The 24,347-nt window shown below is 46.8% G+C and overlaps 1 protein-coding gene across 7 annotated transcripts in view; it reads right to left on the bottom strand.

Annotated features, from left to right (window-relative positions):
• Positions 1 to 24,347, bottom strand: part of SPATA20 (spermatogenesis associated 20) — a 2,039,700-nt gene that overhangs the window by 722,765 nt on the left and 1,292,588 nt on the right. For all 7 annotated transcript variants that reach the window (XM_086930841.1, XM_086930844.1, XM_086930843.1 and 4 more), the window contains 3 exons: positions 8,179 to 8,388; positions 7,848 to 8,040; positions 5,753 to 5,921 (listed from right to left, as the gene is read on the bottom strand). In XM_086930841.1, coding sequence (XP_086786967.1) covers positions 5,753 to 5,921; positions 7,848 to 8,040; positions 8,179 to 8,388 — 572 coding nt within the window. The remainder of the gene's footprint in view (positions 1 to 5,752; positions 5,922 to 7,847; positions 8,041 to 8,178; positions 8,389 to 24,347) is intronic.

Genomic DNA, 24,347 nt, shown 5'->3' with positions numbered 1-24,347 from the left:
ATGTGGAAATTGTAAAGCCTGTGCGAATACTATCCAATCCAAAGAGTTTCTGTACAAACCTCACAAAATTTCTTTGAAAGATCATACACATTGCAACACCATGTACCTCATTTACTGTATCCTTCGTCAGTGCGAGATGATATATGTGGGGCAGACACAGCAGAAAGTGAAATCCAGGATCCTCCAACATAGCAGCCGGATCAGATGTGAAACGGCCGGTGCTCCGTTGGTGGAACATTATAAAGCAATAGGACATGGACCAGAATGCCTCAAATGGATCGTTTTGGAGAAGGTGAATCTAGGCCCGAGAGGTGGCAATATCAGCTCACTTCTAAACCTGAGAGAAATTAAGTGGATCACACGGTTCAACTCAATTAAGGAGAGCCTCAACGAATTGGACAGTAGCTTTATACAATTGGCAGCTATGTAGATACAGGTCTCCCTGAATACACAGGATCCCCATACACAAAAAGACAGGGTCCTGGTAGTCAATGTATGTATATATACCCCAGGTCATTAGTATGTTCCTTTCTACTCTCATTTGTTTGAAACACTCAACACAGCAACTGAGTACGAAATGGTTACATGTATTTAATATGGTGCTAGGTATAGGGCAGGCATCCAGGATATCCATGTGAGGCCGCTATGCTCCTATTTGTCTGAATATTCAATACAGTAATTGAATATTTAAGTGGTACATGTATTTTTTATGATGCTAGTCATTGGGCAAGCGCCCACCATATTTATTCGAGGCTGCTATAACACCCTGTGAGGTAGTTACGCGGTCACGCATAAGTAACTTTGACTATGTTCCTTTTGGACCAATTTAATACCCTGCGAGGCAGTTACGCAGTCCACTGTTGTATACTAAAATGTATTTGATCCAAATGCTGCATTAATACACTTGTAAATAAGGCTTGTGTGGCACAACTACGATCTGGTGACATACGTTGTGATTTAGACACACACGATTCAAACACCTTTAGTAACGCTGTAATGGTTCTAACAATGACGTGGTACTTGTGAATACGAGTTTAGGTTAAGATCGGGACTGTATGCGCATATTTGTGCACGCATTTAAGGCCCCCATAATCCATGAGGCTCCAAACGCAATTATTTAATGATTGCATGACTATAGACTCGTGAAGTCTATACACATACCCTAATGACGTTGTAGCATCTCTAGAATGATGAGGTCCTTGAAAATACCTCTTTTTGCAAAAAGATCGGTAATTTAAAATTAATTTATATCAAGCCCACATATTCAAGAATTGCTAGGCTACAGACCCGGTATGTTCTATCGGTAGTCTGTTTTCTACAGCATTTGCAAGTTACTTTGGTTTCAGGGTGGTAGTCTGTTCTTGATGTCTACCGCGATCATGTGATGCGGAAAGATTCTCCGGCTTTACCCATCTCCGATGCGTGATGGTCATCTGTTGTGAAGGTGGAAGTTTGCCAAGGACGTGGTCCTTATACGCCGACAATGAGGTGGGTGAGGCGTCAATCATTGCTCAAAGCAACCGGCTTGGGTTAAGCTTGTTTTCGGGATGGGCATACGGACACTTACATCGACGCTAATATAGGTTTTATTTACCTTTACAGCGGCTGATGTCGTCGATTTAAGCGGACCTCGGCTATGGCACGTTTGGTGCATTTAAGGTAATTGCTGATGCATGTTGAATATGGGGATGGTAATAATTTTGAGGAAAGGAGTGGTACATACTTATGGCTGCTATGCAATTCTTTTTATGCAGGCAGTTATAACGGATGTGGACCATGTCTCAAGTATACAGGTAGGAGCGACGCTCCTTATTCACTCCAATCCCTTAGTGTGAACAGTGGGAACCCATTTTGTGGATGGTAATAGAGGCTCCTTTTGTCTTCTTCTTTGTAGTGACAGAGTTACCGATTTAAACATACCCTGGCCATCACGCTAAAAGTGTGTATTAAGGTAATTGATCTTGCGAGCCCATTGAGTTTATACTGACAAGACTATTGAGGTCAAGAGTGTTTGTCAGCTGGAGATATATACTTAGGGGTGTTTGCACCTTTGTTATCTTTCCATGCATGTTTTCACAAAGGATGAGGACCTACTGGATTATCAGTAAGGTAAACAATAAGGATCTGAACTGTACTGTAGTGACGAGTGTACAGTGTTAACAACACTAGTGTCCCTTTAATATACTCCCGCCTTTTTTCTACAGGATGGATAACCTGCAATTACTCACTTCTACAACACAAGGTATAACAAAACACCTTCCCACGGGCGGACAATGTAGCCCTCATTATTGATGAAACCACTCTTAGAATTGTCAATCTTTGCAATTTTAGGTCCTTGCAAGACGACCTGTGACCATCACTACGTTGACTATGACTCTATGAGAACTCTGTACTCCGGTATGTGTTTTAGGCCATTCTTTTGAGGCATATTGATATGCCGATACAAGCTCCCTATGTATGGACCAATAAGTCATTTCAAATCCCTGGCTGACAGTATGAGTTTCCTATGATGTACCTCTGTGTGCAATATCCTCATTTAATGGGATTTTTAATTATTTTATTAACTTCTCCTTGTAGGATATGCCCACCCCTCCCCTCGTGTCCTGAAGAAGACCCACCGTGTGAGGGACAATTTCCCTACAACTTGGGTCGAAACGTAGACCAGAATACCGGAACACATGACTAGATTGTGATTTTAAACACCAGTTTCAATGTGATGTTGTTGTGAAGAAGATAACTGAACTCTGGATGTCAAGTCAAGTCAAGAGATTTATATAGCGCGCTACATACCCATAGGGTCTCAAGGCGCTAGAGGGAGGGTAGGGAGTTACTTGTCGAATATCCAAGTTTTAAGTTGCTTTCTGAATGCTAGGTGGTTTTGAGTAAGGCGAAGGTGAGTGGGAAGTGAGTTCCAGGTTTTAGCTGCCAGGTAGGAGAAGGATCTACCTCCCATGGTGGTTTTGTTGATGCGAGGTACAGTGCAATCTGCTTGTGCTCTTTCGAGAAGCCATTGTCTATTGTTTAATGGAAATATACAATTGACTGGTCACTTTTTTCCTATTGCACTTATCCGATCACTGCACACCCCTTCCCCTCCTTTTGTACAGTGGGCACTGAATGTTATTTATATGTATAACAATTTACAAAAAAGATAAAAGCAATGAAATGCTAAGAGACACTATGTGAATAAATACTTGTGTTTGCGGCAAATCGTTTTTGACATTGATTGTTTCTCTTTTTAATAATTATTTTGAATAATTCCACTATAGGTCAGGGACCACATTCTCTATATTGCATAATTACCCAGGTCCCTTTGACTTTTTGGGTTGACCCCTTCTCTATAACAGACTACCAAGATGAGCAGACATTACATTGAAAAAGATCACTCGGCCGAGGATCTACAATGGGTAGTCTTGGAGACTCTGTACACCAAGACCCATAACGCGGAACGTGTCCTTTTTGAGAAGGAACAACGTTGGGTGCATCGCTTGAAGGCAGACAGCGAGGGACTGAACGATACTATTCCCTGGCACGCGCAGTAAAATCATGGCACACACTGTAAAATCATGTACCAAGACACATAGCTACTACAGACAGTATCCAACATGCTGTAAAATCATGTACAAGACACATAACTACTACAGACTGTATCTAAGACAAATATAACTTTCTGATAAATTGACATCGTACTTTTTTGATGACTAACACATCCCCTTTTATCAATATGTGGTTAGCTTCAACTGACTTGCAAAGTTACTCCCCACAAAATACATCAATGAATGAACTAATATCATTCAGACAATTATCTAGTGACACTTTAGTAAGTTAATTGCCTTTATCTTTAACCATACAAGCAGTCATATTGCTTTAAATAGGCATGTAATGCAATATGCCAACCAAAGCTGCCAACCAACATGGGTGGATTAGTCCTATTACCATTTCCACAGCCACCGCTATGTAAATACTCATTCTCTGCGGCCCCTCATCTACCGGGACGCCTCACAGAGCCAGAACAAGTCAGTGATTTGTCGGTACTGGTAAGCTTTTGACTTGCATCCTTTTAAAGTTTCCGACTAAGGTAAGAGATATGGTACTTTAACTTTGCCTATTTCAGAGAAAGGCCTTTTACCGCTCAGCGGAATCCTGAAGAATGAAGTAATGACACATTACAAAGGTAATTGTTCGAGTTCATTCATGAACGCTAACTCTCACTGTTAATTCTTCTTGCTTTCTGTTAACGGCGTGAAGGCTCAATGATTAAAAATAGAAACTGCTTGCACTCTACTTCTGAATGATAAACGTGATGATTTCACTTTGGCACTATAACGATTGTCCCCGGGGCTTTAGCGTTGTTTGTAACAATGGAGTTGACCCCGAAAGGGCGTATACCGTGGCGATTATCCAAACGAATGCCACACGCAGAATAATAATTATCCTATAAGGTGACTTCTAGCCTTAATACTAGTTAGACCCATGAATGCACAATAAAACATGTTTGCACTTACTAATATACTACCTGCCATATGCGCCAATTTTAAAACTGCTGTGCTACCTCGTACGCCTTCCTAAAGGAGACTAACAAGGTGCATTAAGATTTTTATCTCGATTAATCTGCATTTTAAAACGCAACAGCATTATTAATATATCGGTGATACTAAAAAATATTGCCTCAGACATATAGGGTACATATCTAAGAACTATGATACTACTTATATCTTTCTTTCTTATACTTCCAGATACTACAGATCTGAATTCACAATGCTGGTGTTAAATTAACCACTATGATTAGGAGTTACAACAAGCTTCCTAAGCACTTTGGTCCTGAAGAAAGCCTTTAGAATTTACAAGAAGGCTGAAACATGTCGACCCTTAGTGCGGTAGACTGCTAACTGGGTCTACCAACGCACCTGTTTTGTTTTTATTTTCTCACATCACCTTCCTCAGAATAACATTTCCGCGCAACATAGTGATGTAGAGAATTTTAATTCACAGCACCTGAGCACTTGCACATTTTAACTGTTCTTATATTTCTGGACACTACTGAAAATCAGTTGGTCTACCTCCAGGCGGAGGCCAGCATACAAACTATCTAAGAACACTATGATGATGCTGTAATGTTACACCCAGGCGGAGATATACCGCCACTGGCCTGTGTACGTTTTATGACGGTTTTTTATATGGTTCTAATCCGACAAATACCCTGATTTCACAGGACAAGTGATCCATTCTCCCCCTGATTATTATAAGTTATTGAAGCCACACTGCTGAAATACATTGAGGTTTATTTTCTCAGACTTCAGTAAGGCAGACCCCTGGCTCTTGTAGAATTTAATTCATTAATGTCAGGTTCAGATTTCGATCTGTTGTGACGAAAGTGCAAGATAGGTCACAGTTGGGACTGCTAATGAAAATGAGTAGTTATTAATTGAATTGAGGCATGCTTGAAAAACCGCACATGCGCCCAAATCTCCTCCTACAATAGGTATGTTGAATCAAATTTTGAAAATATCCCTTAAAATGTTCTGAAGACTATTTTTGCATAATAATTTGAGAGTTGAAACTTTGGCCTGGTTTTTGGGCTGATACTGGCCTGCTGTTTGGGCTGATTTTGGGCTTGTACTTGGACAGCTTTGGGCTCGGGAAAATCTAGCAACACTGGCAGTCGGAAGAAATACATTCTACGGATGAGAAATGAGTCCTGTGGACTAGCACATAATACACCGAGCATATATTAATTTCCGTTTTAACTCACATCTGCTCCACATTGTTTTGCTTTCCCAGGTAGCAGGTCCTTAGCAGTTTCCCGGAGTCTGCATCGAACATGTGCTCTTGGAGGAAGGTGGCAGCATTCTCTGCTTGCTTAACATAGTCCTTCTTGCCGAAAATCGCCCCACTTCTTGCAAACCCCGAAATCATGAGACCTGATAAGAGACAAAAAGGGAAGTTGAATGAAACAATGGGAGTTGAGGGAAAGATAGCCCTATAATGAATCGCGCAATAAACAGACCACGCAGTGTCAGCGTAAAAGGCCATTTTATTAGACCAGAACTGCGCATAACAATAAATCAACAATAACAGTAACAGCAAACCCCCATTCACACTTCCCCCCCATTCGTTTCATTCATCCACGTCATCACTAAGCCCTAGCGGCTCCAAACACCCTTCTCTTGTCCGTCAATCACCGTCTTCCAGCCCCCAGTCATTGCAAACTTCCAATCAAACTTCGGTCCGTCCTGTGCCAAGTCCCCCCCCAAGGGATGGGTATGCCCGCTCTTGACCCCCTGTCCCTTCGAAACCTGCCTACCGCAGCTCTGGCCTAAACTGGCAACGCAACAGACCGGCCCAAGAACCACCTCCAGTTGCCGGGTGGGTGGGCGGCCTTTCGAGCTCCCTCCCGATGGTGCCAGGCGCAGAAAAGAGGAAGATCCCTTCCTCCCCCGCGCTTAAGTACCCACCCCCTAACTCCTCCCCTTCCCCTGCCTGGACTATCCCCTGCGCGAAAGACCCCGGGGAAAGACTAGTCTGCGACTCTGCTTTCCCCGGGGCCCGGCATACGGAAAGATAGAGAGAAACACAATGGTAAATGGACCGCGAGAGTTTAGATGGACGAGCGAGAGAAGTATGCAATTAACTATCGGCCTGTAGGCAAACGCCAAGTCTAGCTTGTGACTGTAGACAAATGGCAAGTCTAGCTTGTGACGTGCCTGCTCCAAAATGATTTTTGTACCACCGGTCTCTTTGAGGACAGCAGTCTCGAGTGCTTTTTCTCTGCAGACTATTTTATTTGATTTCTTTCTAGGGTGTTATAAGATAGAAATGTCGTGCCATTACCTTTCGTATTTACTTTGACAGCATAAACTTCCAGTGACCTGGAAAATGACCACACAAGGATCACTGCAATGCTGGCAGTTCCACATCGCATCACATTTGATTCAAGGTCACTGTCAGATGAGTTCAGACGGGTAGCCGTCAATACCTGCCACGTGTCACAAACAGAATCATTTTCACAGATAACAAACTGGATTTATCCATGAGGTAATTAACCTACTCTCCTGCTTGGATTCACCTCCAAGACTGTTCCACCAATAGCACCGAAGGTAGTCACCTCGCGCACGGTTCAATCAACGGGACAGCGGCGATTCATCTTTAACGTACAAAGGAAATCTTAGTAAATCACCTCCCATACCGCTCTGCCAATGGCTCACCAGATATTCACCTCACGTACAGTTCCCATTCATGGCACAACAGTTTTACCTTACATAACGTTCTACCTGTGGCATCCGGGGATTCATTTAATTGCATAGTATACACCAATAGTACATGGTTGAGTGATATGTTCTACTAAATGGTACACTTGAAATGAAGCGCCACCACTGACAGGCTCGGTATTTGTCACAGCTACAACTCTGCTATTGGCACAGAATGAATCCAAAACATTGCCACGTGAATGACAAATATGGAAATCACTTCATGCAACATCTGACCAAAGCAAACTAGATCCAGTGGTGAATCATACGGAGTCCATCACTAGATAAACTTACTGAACATCCTTATTACACCACTGTTGGCATACAAGGGCGCGCTTCGCATAAAGCTCCGCAGATTAAACACCAGGTATTCTCTACACATATTAAACCAACAGTTTCAACTACAACCTTGCCGCCATTCTTACTTGACTATAAAAAGACACTTGAAACCAATCCTCTGGATTTCAATATACACTCCTTCACATATCGGGGCAATCACTACAGTTATAAGCCATGCATACTTGTTATTAAGAGGTACTGACAGACGCATGCCTGCAGAGATTCTCAATGGTACTGACCACAGGAACGGTAGTTTCTTACCAATCCACGAAGCGACCATCTTGGTATCCAGATCAGGTTTTGGTCGACTCCTGCGAGCCTCAAAAAGCTTTTCCCGGCAACTGCTCAATATGGTCTTTAGGTGACCCAAGTCCAAATGAAATCTGGCCGCAGTCAACTCTAGTGAGTATCTTTGAATCAACACATTCTTTCCCACTAGTTCTCCACGAGGGTCCTAAAAAGCAAGAAAAGAAATCACAGGTAAATAAATAGCTCTATCAACTCCCAGCTCACAACCCGGATGTGAGTGAGCATATGTCTTGTCTGAGAAGTGAGGTGCACGAGTTAGTTCTGTCACAATGCCCAGTCTTACCTGGGCTTGGCTGAGGTTCCCTTCCTCTTTCACTCCATAGTAATACATCAGGATATCAGCCATTGTTTTTCCTATGGCTTCTGGGACAACGTCTGGTAGTAGATTCCGAATTTCTGCTGCAGTCCATACACAGAATGCCCCCTCCTCCTTTTCAGTGGATTCGGATGTGGGATAAGAGTCTGCATCCTCTGCACTATAAAACCCTCCACTCTGCGGGGAACAAATACAGCTACAAATCCAGGTTGTGTTCCTTGCAACATCAACAAGAAACAAATGTACAGTTACTAAAGCTACCACGTCTATCATACTAAAAGTATCAAAAATACTGACCTGTCACTAATCTATCATTCAGTCATAAAGCCCCTTTAATGACCCGAGAGACAACTGAGAATGTTAAATGTACACTCTCTACCCCTTTCAAAGATGAGTGGCAGACCAGACCAGGCCTTGTTTCCAGAATCAGTATGGTCGCTGAGCCTGCCACCAGGCACGTAAAAGAACAAGAAGTATGAGTGAATCTTTCTGGGCCAGTAGGTAGCTGCCTGCAACACCAAGTAGCCTCCATCTTCAGAAGGGAAAGAAGAAAATGTTACTCATCTATGGAAACATTATTTTTGGTGGTTACTCGAATTACCTGCAGATTCATAACTTCATGAATCCTCCAAGGCTCCAGAACGGATCTAGAAACTTGAAATAGCTATCCCGTGCCAGAAGGCGATCATTGATTCCAACTCCAGGTCCTTTACTGGTCAAGCCATTAAGACATTACATGGTACAGATGTTTGTGCCTGTCTTTATTTACACAACTTTAGACGCAGAAAGGACAAGTCACTTACTTTCGGTAACGTATTATCTGGTAGAGACTATCTAGCAGCAGATTCTTACCTTTAAATTAACCAGGCGTCAGGTGGATCCAGAAACTTTTGCAGAGCAATACCCATTGCAGGCGGCGTTGGGTGGCTGCATTCGGCTCTGTGTGATGTCTTCCGCATCAGTAGCGTCGGTCATGAAGTTGGGGTACCTATATAGGCGCCAGCCAGGCCGGGGAGGGGCTATTCCAAAGCTGCAGCCACCTTACAGCAGAACAGATGGAGAGGGTGTCCTCTGAAGGGAGGGTCAAAAAACCAAAGTTGAACTTGAACTAAGTAAACTCCCACTGATAGAATGAAAATACAAGTAGAACCCTTTCAAAGACAATGAAGAATAAGCAGAAATAGCCTTCCTGTCTCTAGGGCCGGGCATTTACGTACTTGGGCAGGAGCAGAGTCACAGGATGACCCCAAAGTAACGGAGCAGGTTGTCAATGGGGTCTGCCCCTCAGGTGGGAGTGGTGCAGGCTGGAGGGATCGTCCCTCAAATGGGCAGAAATAAAATTATCAACAAAGGCAATCCCCGAAGGAGGAGCTACACGGGCATCCAAGATGGTCGCGTGAGCAGAGAGCTCCTGAGACCCGCGCCGCCCTTCTTGATCTATCCTGCAGATATCCTGGTCACTTCGACGGGCTTTTGAAGAGCTACTCTCACTGATGCCATCAGTCCTTTTTTGGTCGAAATGGGACCTCGGGGACCATTTCTACACCGTCTCTAACTTTCTGGCCTAACCCCCGACGCGACCGGGGTCTCTACTGCCTAATATGGCCGAGCTGTAATGCAACAACAACAACGGCTGCCTGGCATCTGCCCCACCGGTGGTGTGCCACTTTCACTTTCGGTTTCCAGACCTCTCGTCTCTGACTCCTTGGGACCTGCTACTCTATCCTGGTCTGCTGCTCTCACTGCAAACGCTTTCTTTCTTGGTGGTGGCAAGGTGGCCCGTGGCATTCTCTCGTGAAACTGGACTTTTGGGGTTCGAGACTCGTCACCATTCCACTGCACCTGGGTTTCCCCGACTGGCGCTGAATACAACATGGCGACGAAACCTGAGGCGGAGAAACGCAGGAAGACCACTACTCGCGGGGGGTCGATCCAGTCCAACATGATCGAGCGCTATACTCAACCGAGAGGTTCCCCCGGCGCTGCCAGTCGTGGCTTGGAAGACCCGAAGACTGACATGTCGTCTTCCTCAGAAGTGTCCCTTCAGGACCTGTTGGCCGCCATTTCAGGCCTCAAGGCCGATATGAGTCAACAATACGAGGCCATCGTGTCCAAGATAGACACGGTGGCGGTGGATGTTACTCTTATTCGAGCCGATTTGGCCAAGACGAACGAGAGGGTCAAAGCATTGGACTTAAAGGCATCGAGTTTGGTGACGGACATGGCGGAGGCACAATCCGAGATAGGAAATTTGCGTTCCTCGCACGACCTTTTGCTCAAACGCATGGAAGACTACGATAATAGGGCCAGGCGGAACAACATACGCTTGATCGGAGTGCCGGAAGATAACGGTGCTGCCTCGATCGATTTACTGGTCGAGGAATTCATTGTCGCTAAACCCGCTCCCGCAGGTCTCAGCAAGTTTTTTGCGGTTGAGCGTGCCTATCGCTTCCCAGGTGGTCAGGTGAAGCCGGGGGGGCCCTCCGAGGCTTCACCTCGGACTGTTTCATTTTCGGGACAGAGACGCTATCCTGCAGGCCGCTCGTAAACACGGCCCGTTGAAGTACGATAATAACTCTGTCTCGATCTATCCTGATTTCACTCCCCAAGTGCAACAACAACGTTCTAGCTTCCTTGGAGTGAAGCGTCGTCTAAGGGATCTGGGACTGAAGTACGCAATGCTGTTTCCTGCTCGCTTGCGGATTGAGTTCAGAGACCGAGCCTATTTCTTCGAACAGCCTGATCGTGCTAGTGACTGGTTGGACTCATTGCCGACAGATGACACCGAGAGTGGAGGACCCGGCGGCGCAGAAGGTGGTGCGACGGCCCAGGGTTAACGTGGGCCCCCAGTGGTCCGGTTTGAGACTATGAACTTTACAGAGTAACCTATATTGTATGCTTTATGGTTGTGCCCGTGGTGGTGCGGGTACGGGTGGTTTCTCCCTTCCTCCTCGGGGCGTTCTTTGTGTAGATCAGATGGGGCAACAGGCACACTGCAGTTTGGGGTGGCTTTCTAGTCAGCAGGGGTGCAGGGTTGGGGGGCGTTGTAACGGATTCTTGGTTGGGGGGTGGTTTCTGGGGACTTGGTTGTGTTCTATGTTTTCTGTTTTCCTTTTTTCATGGTATATTACTGATTGCAAGTATTCTGGATCTGTGGTTATGGGAGGGGGTTGGGTTGGGTCGTTTTTCCTGGGATGGGGGGGGGGGGTGAGATGCAGGTTCTTTCTTGGAACGTCAACGGTTTGGGTGACAGGATTAAACGTGGCATTGTGTTGCAATTTATAAGGCGCCATGCCCCTGATGTCGTGTTCCTTCAAGAAACCCACTTGATCGGTAATGCCTGTAAAGCTCTTGACCGCCGGGGCTACCGATTGGCCGCCCACTCTGGTTTCACCTCCGGGTCCCGGGGAGTGGGCATTATGGTTAAATCCTCCCTAGCCCTTGAGATTGATCATGTTGTCCTGGATGATCGGGGACGGTATGTGTAGGAGAGTAGGGTCTGCAATCCTATGATCACCCAGATTTTTTGCTTTTGTTTCACTGGTTTACGACTTTCTCTGGCTGTGGGCCTGCCAATCAGACCCACAGCCTGGCTGTTCTCTTTCTAAATTACGATATGTACCCTAGGTGCATTTACCAATTGGTACTGGGCCACCTTATCAGACCCCGTAACGCAGGGCATAGGTGTACCCAGGGCCGCCAGGGGCTGCAGCATGTATTATGCCACCCCTGGCTGGCCTCCTAAATTTGACACAACTGGCTGCATGACAGCTGGGGCAAAGTCGTGTAATCACCCTTTGCTTTAGGTATAGTAGCTCTATATCTAACCATACAATGGACACCCGAGCTCCTATCAGTCACTCCTATGGCAGGCCTTGACAATCCTGAAGGCAGAGTGCGTGGGCTCGTGTGAACTAGGTTCTGGCCCGAGCCGAGCCCGGTTGCAGCTTGCGGAATCAAGACCCAATGGCTGTTCCATGATAACGCGTACCACATCGGTAACTTCGGTGTCGCGTTATCCAGGCATGTCGAGTAAGGTGTCATACGAATCGGGATGCTGCCCTCTCACCAATTCTGGCGACGAGGTTAGCATTCCGCCCTTCTAGAGGGACACGACATGTACGTAACTGTGAACCCCGGTTAAAGTTAACTAAAGCCTCAGCTCCACAAAATGGATGCTGCCACCACAGACACGAGTCTGACCTCCTGCTGCTGGGAGTCCTTCCAGCGAGGAGAGCTTGGACAAAGGGTTTCCTGTCGAGGGCGGTGTTCGCACCGTCCCAGACAGGGTTTGTGTATTCTGGGTAGGTAGGGCTTTTGCGAGAAGGTGACTGCGGAGTGGCACCCCGGTGCTCACTACGCATCTGCCGGTCAGAACCAGTTCCAGGGGCGCCAGCCCTGGCCTGGGGAAAGTCCGGCAGGGGAGAGGGGTGTAACTACCCCCCTTCCTGGTCCCACCCTTAGGGCAGGACCTAGTCATGTACCCACCCCTTTCTTTAGAATAAAGGCCGGAGCGGGGACCCTTCCAAATTAGATCATCTTTGAATCAAGAACTACTTTCTACGAAAGGACATTCGAGACTCTTCTCAAGATTTCTCCCTTGTGACTAAGGAGTAGTCACCCTGCATCAGCGGGCACCATCTAAGAACTCTGCGGTTTGCTGTAAGTCCTTCCTCAAGGAATCCGACGGCCCAGCTCGACGAGAACCGGCTTCCCTGGCACCTCTGACCTCTACCCACATCATCAGCTCAGCTGTGATCTGTGGGTGCGACGAGACCGAGGGACCGGCCATTATCAGAACCTTCACGCTCTTAACCAAGCACGACCATCGAAGCAATTCTCTGGTGAGTGCTCTGGGGTCCGAGAAGCCCCGACCCTGAGCCGCTCCAGCACCGAAGTGCAGTCTCCCAGCATCTCCACGATCTGCGTGGGGCCCTTCTGCTCGCTGCTCAGCACGTTGTCTGGTCACTAGCCGCTGGCTTGTGCCCTTCCTTGACGACGACCGACAAACAACTCTGCTGGTCTGGTTGCTCCAGATCGGCCCTTGCTCCCTTTTCCGAGAGGAGCACCCCGGACCCTCCTGGTCCATTCAAGACGCCATCTTAGGCCTACCACGTGGCCCTGAGATCTGCCAAGGCTTGTTGCCCCAATCCTGGGCCCAGCGACGCCGACAGCATCATCCTTCGTGGGACAGCTCGTACCTCCATCCTGGTCGCCGACAACGCCTCCTGGTCCGTGAGACTGCAGAGCCTAGCGTCGCCCACTCACCTGGTCGAGGTGACGGCCAACCGGTGCCCTCCTGGTACCCTCTGACTACTGGCTAGTAGTACGAACTTGGTCCCCTCTGCTTTCAGGTATCAACGATCTCTGATCCAGGCTTGGATCTCTACGAACTATTCATCACTGGTCGCCGGCCAGCAACTCCTTTTCTTCCGGCTCCTGGCTCGTCAGCGAAGACCCCCGACGCCTGTAAGACTTGTGCAGCCGCAGCCCTCGTGGCTAGGTAACTTCGGCATTTCGGTGCCTGCATAGCCTCCTTACTCTAGGGTCCTGAGTCCCTCGCTTCCGACTTGCCTTATCGGGTCCGCCCGAGACCACTAAACTTTCCGTGTCTCCGGACACTTGTTTTAATTGTGCACTTGAAGTATTTTCCTAAGAGATTTGGTTTGTGCTTAGTACCCTGTCCTCATAAAGAGTGCAGGGCTGTTGTGATTCTTAATAAATACACTGTTTATTTTCATAACACTTGTGTGGTGTCCTTTCACTTGGTGTTCAAGGGGTATGTGATGGTATAACAGCTGGCTTAACACGCCCTCTCGAGTCTTTAGCCTTAGACTGCTCGTATCCACGCTACTAGGATAGCTGGTCTATAGGTTGACTTACAACCAAACACCATAAGGGTCGTTTGGAACGATACATAGCGGTCGCTAGAATAGCGAACGCTGCATATCGGGCCAACTTCTCACAGTATGCTGCTGTCTCCGGGAGATGGGAGGGAAAGCCTATTGTGTTAGTGGTTGTGTATATTCCCCCGTGGCTGCAGGCTACCACATACGCCGATCTTGGCAAGACTCTTCTTGGTCTCCCTGATGGTCTGCTGATCATGGGCGGAGACTTTAACTCCGTGATGTCTGGCGAATGTGATCAACTGCCCCCTAGAGTTCTGCCTCAGTCCCAGATGTGGCTCATTGATATGGCTGAAACTTTTGGTCTTGTGGATGTTTGGTGTTCGCTACACCCTACCCAGACACCGTACACCTTCCACTCTGGTGCGCACGGCAGCCTCTCTCGGATAGACTATTTCTTTATGCTGGCTTCCACCCTATCCTTGGTACGGGAGGTTCGTCATCTTCCCCGGGGCATCTCGGACCATTCCCCCTTGCTGCTTAAGATATCTGTGGGTGGTCTTTTTGGTAACAGAGTTCCCCTTGTTCCCCCTGGCACTTTCGGAACCCCCGGCTCCGCTCAGAATTGGTGAAGGCTATTGACTGTTACTTTGATGAAAATGTGGGTTCGGTGACTTCCCCTACGGTTCTCTGGGAGGCCTTTAAAACGGTCATTCGGGGATCCGCACTGTCTCTTATTGCTGCTGAACGGAAGGCTAAGAGGGAGGCCGTTCTGGCCCTTGAAACTGAAATTACAGCGCTTGAAAGTGAACTGGGTGGGGATGACACGCCTGCGCTATTACATACTTTGGAGCTGAAACAGGCGGACTACAGGGCTTGTGTTACCGATGCTGCTAAGTTGATGCGAGAGAATCAATTGGGCCGGCTATATGACGTGGGTGACCAGGCTAGCAAACTCCTGGCGTGGCTGGATAAGGCTAAAAGAGCGAATCGCGTTGTGCTCGTTATTGTTCGCGAGTCTGGTGAAAGTGTGTCTGACCCCGGTGCGATTGTTGACTGTTTTGTTGATCATTTTCGGAAGGTTTATACCCCGGTGAGTGACCGTGATGAGGCTGATTCCCGTTTGCTGTTGCGTGATATAGCTCTTCCTTGTGTCTCGGAGGAAGAGGGCCTGGCTCTGGAGGCTCCCTTTACGGTGGATGAGATTTCCCCTGCTATCCGATCTCTGCGATCGGGAAAGGCGATGGGACCCAACGGTTTACCCATCGAGCTTTACAAACTTCGTCCAGACAAGATGGCTGCCCATCTGCGCACCATGTTTCTAGACGCGTTCGAGGCAGGAGTCCTTCCGCTTGAACAGCGCCTGGCTACTATAGTGGTCATTTATAAGGATGGCAAGCCTCGTGATCGCTGTACCTCCTACCGCCCCATTTCTCTGCTCAATGCAGAACCTAAAATCCTAGCCAAGGTCCTGACCAATCGGCTGTTGACGGTGATTTGTGACCTGATCCATCCGGATCAATCCGGCTTCATACCGCATAGGAACACGGCCCTTAACCTGCGTAGGCTTCATGGTGTTCTCGCGAGAGCTGCAACGCTCGCGGAGCCTGCGGTGGTGACCTCCCTAGACGCCACGATGGCTTTTGACACCATTGAATGGCCTTATCTTTGGGCGGCCCTCTCCAAGTTTGGCTTTGGCCCTAACTTTATTGCGTGGGTCAGGCTTCTCTATGAACAGCCGCTAGCTCAGGTCGTGGTAAATGGCAGAAGTTCTGACCACTTCCCGTTGGGCCGCGGCACCCGCCAGGGATGTCCGCTTTCCCCGCTTCTCTTTGCATTAGCACTTGAACCCCTTGCGGCGTGGCTCCTGTGGGAACCCTCGATTAAAGGGATCCGGTGGGCGCCAGATCTAGAGGATCGCGTCTCACTGTATGCCGACGACATCCTTCTTTACCTTACTTCCCCTCAAAAGTCCTTGAACGTGCTCTTCGACGTTCTTACATCCTTCGGTAAGAACTCTGGATTGGTCATCAATTGGACCAAATCCTGTATTTATGTCATAGCCGGGGTTCTGCCGCCATTGCCTCGTAGGTTTCCAATTTTGGTGGCGGGTGACGGTTTTAAGTATTTGGGGATATATGTCTCTACGGTTTCCGCGGTGCGTTATGAACGGAATTTGTATGCTCCGCTCCGACGTCTCAAACAAGACGTGAGGCGATGGCGTGACTTGCCCTTGTCTCCGTTGGGCCGAGCGGCCCTTTTTATAATGATGTCGCTCCCCCGATTTCTTTATGCGTTGCAGAATTTCTTCGACCCGGTCCCTGCTCGCTACTTTCGCGAGATCGAAAGTTTGAAGCGGCAATTGATCTGGGATGGTCGTGCCCGTATTGTGCTGTCTAAGCTCACCCTTCCCTGGTACGACGGCGGTATTGCTTTGCCAGATATCAGACGTTATTACTGGGCCTCGCACCTGAGCGCCATTAATCACGTGACGTACTCATCAGAACCCGCTCCTGCCTTTGCCCTGGACAAATTTTTACTGCCCGGTGGCAACTTTAATAGGGCTTTGTACTCGAAGTTGCCATTCCGTCTCCTTACGGGTCCTACGAAGTGTGCAGTGCGGGCCTGGAGGGATGCAACTGTGGCTACGGGCTGGAGTGGCAAGCTGACGCGTATGACCCCATTGTATGACTCTGATCGATTGGGCAACCTTTGGCAGACGAAAGGGTTTGACAGGTGGGACATGATCGGGATCAGTAAGGTGGAGGATCTTTGGGCCAGGGGCGCCGTGAAGTCCTTTGAAGCCCTGAAACTGGAATACCAGCTTGATGATAGGGAGCACTTTCGGTATATGCAGGTTCGACACGCCTTGTCCTCCGCCTTTCCCCCCGGGACTGATATTCCACAATCCTCTCCCCTGGAGGATCGTATCCTAGATGGTCACGTCCCCGATAATACGATTTCCTTAATATATAAGAACCTCATTAACAGGGCTGACCAGCTGGGGAAACTTCGTGCTTCCTGGACAGCTGATGGGCTTGAACTAGACGATGAGGACTGGCAGTCGGCTGTTTCCTCCCCCAAGGAGGTGGCTATTCCGGCTCGGCTTCGTTTTGTCCAGCTAAAGATCCTCCACCGTGTGTATGTGACTGGTATGCGACTGGTGCGAATGGGGCTTGTGATGGATGGACGGTGTAGGCGTGGGTGTGGTATGGATGGTACTTTTCTCCATGTTCTGTGGGAATGTCCGATTGTCTCGTCCTTCTGGTCCAGGGTGCACGATGAAATGGGACGTGTCACTGGAGTCCCCCTTCTTCCTAAGGCACGGCGTTGCTTGCTCAATGTGTGGGAGCCCACGGATTGTACTGCTGCTCAGAAGTTCTGGGTCACTCTGGGCAACATGGTTGCTAAGAGGGACATAGCTCAGCTCTGGGGCTCCGCCAGACCACCACGACTTAGTGCCTGGAAGGATAACATGGACTGGTACATGTTTCGAGAAAAGACTGTATGAGGCACGGGGTCGTCCCAGGAAATGGTCCAGGGTTTGGGCACAGTGGAATTCATACCGTGGCGATATTTGTTCCCCTCCACTTGATTATGAGGTTCCTGTCCCCTCTTCCCCGTGATTGGCGTTCCGTTTTCTGTTTTCCATATCATCTGTATCCTTTCTTCCTTCATGATCTCCCCCCCTTGCCAGATTCGTTCCTTTCTATATATTTACTCCTTCTCCCCTTCCCCCCCCCTTATGACCCTTGCCAGTATGATACCATGTGTTTGTGTGTTGTTTTTCTTTGACAAAATTATAAAATTAAACCTTTAATATCCTTTCAGTACGGTTTTATACTCCACACTATAATGTGCGTTCAGTGATCGTCTAACAGTGTACTGTCTTGCTTTATTCTTTCGATATGTGTCATAGCGGCCGGCCCTGAGGGGTTGTAGACAGACGCTGTGTAATGTGCATTTCATAAATAAAGGTTTTAAAAAAAAAAAAATTTTAAAACACAAAGGCAATCCCAACCGCAGAGCCATCATCTCAGAATCCCTTTGTGAGCTAACCATGGTTCCTCAAAGGCATCCAGATGCTTTCCAGAGAAAGATGAAGATGAGGGAAGGCCAAACAGAATGCTTAACAAAACTAGTTGCTGACAGGGCACCTAAACACCAATCCTTGTCACTGCAAATACAAATCTTCTGCGGAGTTGCCTCTGACGGCATTGAGGGAAAGGATGTCAGCTTGCTTGCTGGGGTGGCGTCTTATTTGGCCAAGACGGCCACAGAGAGCTATCTCAAGTTTCAGTATCCAGTTTGGAATCAAGGAAGGTTCAAGAGGTGAGGAATCTGTTGATACAAGTATCCACCAGAAAAATGACAGATAAGAGGATATGCATATGAAGGTAGCCGTTGCACACCTGTTTGACATTATTTCTTCCCGTTTATCATGTTGTTCCTTATTTAGCGTGCAGTCTGGGACCGTGCCTCACCTCGTTGCACAGATTGTAATATAATCAAAAAAATGCAGCATGACTATGTCGCAAACCCAATGCAGAGAAACAAGGACCCCCTGGGCAGTGATCACAAAGAACTCCTAGGGCAGGGTAAATCAGATATGTGTACAGAAACTTCCTAGGCAGTCTAAAACCAGAAAACAGGTGATTGGACCAATAAGAGCTAGGGAAAGGGACAAACAATACAATAAACCTTAGTAGAAAGAGATCATAGTTTTAATCAACAAGTTAAAAATCATATAAAGAACAGAAAATTCACTTTATATGACACAGTTACAGTAAAATACAGTATATACTCAATATAATTAAAAAGGACACCAGCATAAATTAAATAGTGCCTGAAATAAAACGAATGAACATAAATTACTCAATATGTCGCAAACCCATTCGCACTGCTTCAGAAAAATGTGTTACAAACTTTTCAACTTTAAGTTCATTTTATTTTGAAGTGTTCATAAGTTATCCAGCTTGTCTTAATTAATCACAATAAAGCTGTCCGAATATCCTTAAGCTTCACACAAAATAATTGTGCCCATCCAGGCCTCTTTTACATTGCGTCAGGACATTTAATTCATGAATAGCAGCAACAGTCTTATTCCCAAAGATAAGAGGATATGACATAGGTCCTGGTTGATAGGAAAAGTTAAAGATAGTAAACAATAAAAATTGAGCACAAAAGAGAAACGCTGATTCTTGGACATTTAACTGTACCAGAGGGAGGTGTTGGAGTAGTCCAACACATTAATAGTATAAAATGGGAGAAGATCTCTTTCTCAAATAGATAGTCCATTCATGTAGAACAACCAAATTCTTAGTACATCTTCAATCTTTACTGACCTGCCCTGCAGTGAGCTGGGCTCTGTGTTACCTCCCTCCAAACTTAGCTTGTGGGGTCTGCCCACAGAGAAGAGAAAGGGAGTGGTGGGACAGGCCTACTGCCTGTGTAGAATACTATGTCAGCCTTGGAATCTTGAATATCTGGGCAACCCATTGAGCACATCTGCGCAGCAGCAGCAGAGGGAGAAGCCTACTGCAATGCCTAATAGACCTTGTGGAATACAGAGGACGTGCTGTGCTGAACACAGAGTGATGGTGGAGTCTGAGCCTGATGCAAGGGAACAAGTGGTGAATCCTTCCACCCTCTGACTTATAGGTCTCTCTGGCCTCGCACCATATGGATCCCTGAAACCAGGATTCCTTGGCTTTAATACTCCGTCGTAGGGCACACAGGCTTACTATTTGATGAACATTAATTAATCTCCTTAACTCCATGTTTTTGCATCAAGAATGCGGATGATGCAGCACATGATATTTTTTCGAGGAGTACATCCAGTGTGTGTTAGTGTCCATTTTTGTTGGATATTAAAAATGACCATACAGTAAACAGCTCAATGGTGTAGACCAGAGGTCTCCATTGAGAAACCCTACAGCTACTGGTAGCTCACCAGCACCGACATAATGGTGGCCGTACCACGCATATTATTGGCTATTACTGACATATTGTGGACTTCCTGGTCATTATGTGGACAACATTGACACAATGTACATACGAGTACTTGATAAAGATGGCAAACTGATATTTTGGGACTGCGAACTTCCTAAAAAGGAAAACTGACATTCTGAAAGAAACTGTTATATTTTTCTTAAAAGGTTTTTCATCTGGAAATTTGAATTTGTTTGCACAGTATATGTTAGTCCTGGCATCCTTGGCATGGTTTTCCCTGACTTTTTGCCTCTACCACATGTGTTCTTGATGCTGTGCTGGATTTCGTTTTTGCTGGCTTAGATGCTTTGGGCACTTTGCCACTACTGATCAGTGTCAAAGTGCAAGTGCTCCCTGTGTAAATTGGTATTGTAATTGTTTCTCCCTGATTGGCATATTTGATTTACCAGTAGGTCTCTAGTAGAGTGTACTGGAGGTGAAGTTGCCTCACTTTTAAAATGTTTTGAAATGCTGCAAGGCGTCAGGCTCCTAGATTCTGAGTGCCATTTGTTTTTAGTCTGCCGCTAGGATTTGTTGTTTAAATTGCTGTTTTTAAAATTGCTTATTTGCACATTTGCCTGTGCTCGGTATTCCCGATCTGAGCCTCGTTCCGCCACGGGTGGTGGCGAGTGAATAGAGGGCGTGTTAGACCAAACTTGCCTTTTCTGTCACCCACCGCATTAAAAGGGTCATTACGATTGCGGTTTTTCCGCATCCTCAGGGCCGGCGGAAGCCACCGCCGGCACCGAGGATGCGGAAAAACCGCAGCGGACTGACCAAAGACCCACCGCCACATTAGGATGGCTGGTGGGTCCTGGTTTCCGTCCGCAGCTTTTCCGCCGCGGTTGGATTACAACCGCGGCGGAAAAGCTCTAATATGGTGACGGTGTCTTCCAGACACCGTTCACCATATTAGGATGGGCAGTGAGTTATGCTTTTCCGCTGCGGGTTTTCCGCCGTGGAAAAGCATACGGAACTTCACCTCGGGGGCCCGTTGCGGGCCCCCTAGGTGAAGGGGGGTGGGGGTGCACATAGGGGGTACCTATGGTACCCCCCTGCATTTGCATGCAGAAAGCAGCAGGCACCGCGCGGTGCCTACCTCTTTCTGCATGCAAATGCAATGCGTGCATTTTTAACATTGACGCGGGTGCAGCTTCAGCAATGTTAAAAATAGAGGATGTGACCGCCAGGGTGGCGGTCACATCCTAATTGCACAGGAGGGAACTCTGCATGCCATGCGAAGGTTCCCTCCTGCTCTGGGTCGCGGACGGACGCAAGTCCGTCCGCGATCCTAATCGACCCCATAGTACGCATTTCCGAGGGGGGGGGGGGGGGGGTTGTTTCCCACCGCATACACCTATTAAGGAAATGCCTGAGCGGACGCGCCGAATGCCCAACTTAGGCAAACCAGTCTGTGCCCGTCCGCGCTCAGGTCAGGCTAAGGGTCATAACCCCTGCCCCTTTTCCTATGGGTGACGAGTTTGGTCGCAAATATTCCAGAGATGTCCTACTGTCATTTAATCTGGCAGATAATAAGTCTATGTGTGCATCGCTTGATTTACAGAGTGAACCTAGACAATTTAAACAGTGCAAACTAACATTTAGCTTTGCCAAAATCAAAAAATGCTCGGCTATAAGACATCACAAACAGCCCCACACAAGAGACACGAAGGTGGTCTTGGCCATGCTTATTAACTCACGCTCCCTGGTTATACACAATCTGGAATTCGTAGAGATGGTATGCTCCCATAAGCTGGAGCTAGCATTTGTGACTGAAACGTGGGCTGATAAAACCTCAAATATAGATCTGGGACATACCATTTCGGCGGGCTATTCTATCCTTAACGCCGATCGGGCTGACAAGAGGGGCAGGGGCCTAGCAATTATATACAGAGATAACTTAGCAGTCTCGGGCTCAGCAGTAGGAAGCACAACAGATTGTGAAGTCTTATCCTTTCGGATTACACTAAATCCAACCTATACATTCCAGGGCCTTTTGGTATGTAGACCACAGGGGGTTAGAGCCACTTTTTTTAGATTCTATTAGTACATTCATTGATTCTAGCTGCGCTGCAGCAGACTTTTCTGTGCTAGGAGATTTTAATTATTATTTAGAAAAACAGGATGAATGAGACACAGCCCTCCTGGCGGACGCTATGGCTGGCTTTTCTCTTAGACAGATTGTTGAACAAGCTACCCACAAGGCAGGACATACATTATATGGTATATTTACGTTGAACCCCAATGTAAAGGTTTATTATGTATTACCTGTCCCATGGTCAGATCATAAGGCTATAATGTTCTTTGTGTGTATCAACCAGCTCTCCGCAAAATCTTGCAGCCACTGAGTCATAGCCAAAGGGCCGTATTGGAGCATCACTGACACCCCCTCCTTACAAGAATCTCTCGCTAGAACACAGCCAGACCTGTCTACAGATGCTAACACGGCAGCTCACAGGTTTTCTACCTGGATAAATAATGCGGTGGGTCCTTTGGCCCCCATTAAGATCTTATCTAATAGGCGGAAAAACCATTGGAACCCTGGTTCTCCGATAAATTAAAAAATCAGAAACAGGTCTGTAGAAGGAAGGAAAGAAGGTGGAGAATGAAGTATGATACAACTGTCAAAATACAATATAAGCAATCATTGACCGAATACAAGAAAATACTTCTGGAAGAGAAAAGCAAATATTTTACATCAAAAATACAACAGACAAATAACTCATCGAATTAACTGTTTTTAACAGTAAAAAGCTCAGCTAAACAACCAGAGACTTCGAGGATGGATAGCAGCACCGAGTTCTGCAATCTATTGGCCCAATTTTTTAGGGACAAAATGGAGGCAGTGTACAAAGATCTGAGTCAATATGGTAATACCTTGATTGGGAAGCCCTCAGCGAACACGTTACCCTCCCCATCTCTCCGGCTAACTTGTTTTTCCATACCTCCCATGGAGCAGATCATCCAGGTGGTCAAGACCCCTAAATCTGGGGACCACTAGATCCCTGCAGCCGAAAATATTGCACCTGGTACCTGAAGTTGTCAGTGAGCAACTATGGGTCATGTTTAAAGAGATCATTTGTTCAGCCACTTTCCCTGCTGCTTGGAAAACAGCATCAATCTTGCAGCTCTGAAGAAACCTGATCTTGACCCGGCTTAGCCTAGCAGCTATAGACCCATGTCAAGACTACCCTTCCCGGCAATGTATTAGAGAAAATACTAAATAAGCAACTTTCAACCTTTAGCTCCTCAGCGGTCCTTTTGGATCCATAGCAATAAGTTTTCGGGGAGGGGCATAGTACAGAAACAGCCTTGATTATGGCCACTGAAGAACTGAGATCTATTTTGGATGTTGGGGGGAGGGCTGCACTGATATTATTAGATCTGTTGGCGGCTTTCGATATGGTGAACCACGCCATTTTAATCAACATGCTCTCAGAAGTAGGAACCAGAGGATTGGCCCTTAAACTGTTTACCTCCTTCCTTTCTGATAGAGTCCAATCAGTTGAAGCCGGGGCCTTCGCCTCAGAACAGTTCTCGCTCCCTTGCTGGGTGCCACAGGGCCCGGCCTTCAGCCCTACGCTGGTTAACCTATATGTCTCCCCTTTGGCCAAAATCATCAGGCAATGTGGTTTATCAGTGGTCTCGTATGCTGATGACACCCAACTTGTGGTTATTTTAAAAAAACAGTGGTCCTTAGACTAAAAAGAAAATTGTCAAGGCAATAAATATAGACTAAATAGGACTATATTTTTTTTAAAGACTTGTCCAGCCGGACAGTTTAATATCTTAATAATGAGGATCACAAAGAAATATGACACACAGTGTGATGGAAGTGGGACACCAGCCGATGTCTGACTAACCGACTTGGGGGGCACAAACAAAACGTAAAAGTAACAGGCAAGGTCCTGACCTGAATGCACTAAATGCATAGCTGACTACAATGGTTCATGCATATGTGTATACTTGTGGATTATCTACTTATGAATTATGATATCTAGATGACCCAACCTTGCCTGTTACTTTTACGTTTTGTTTGTGCCCCCCAAGTGGGTTAGTCGGATATCGGCTGGTGTCCCACTTCCATCACACTGTGTGTCATATTTCTCTGTGATCTTCCTTATTAAGATATTAAACTGTCCGGCTGGACAAGTCTTTAAAAATATATAGTCCTATTTAGTCTATATTTATTGCCTTAACAATTTTCTTTTTAGTCTAAGGACCACTGTTTTTTGAAAATAAGTACCTACTCAAGGTCCTTAGCATATTGCGCCCTGGGTTCCCTTGTTTTGTCTAAAT

This window comes from Lissotriton vulgaris, chromosome 7 (assembly GCF_964263255.1).
Source record: "Lissotriton vulgaris chromosome 7, aLisVul1.2, whole genome shotgun sequence".
Taxonomy (NCBI): domain Eukaryota; kingdom Metazoa; phylum Chordata; class Amphibia; order Caudata; family Salamandridae; genus Lissotriton; species Lissotriton vulgaris.
Note: the sequence above shows the minus strand (reverse complement) of the source record. Positions and strands in the feature narration are given on the sequence as shown.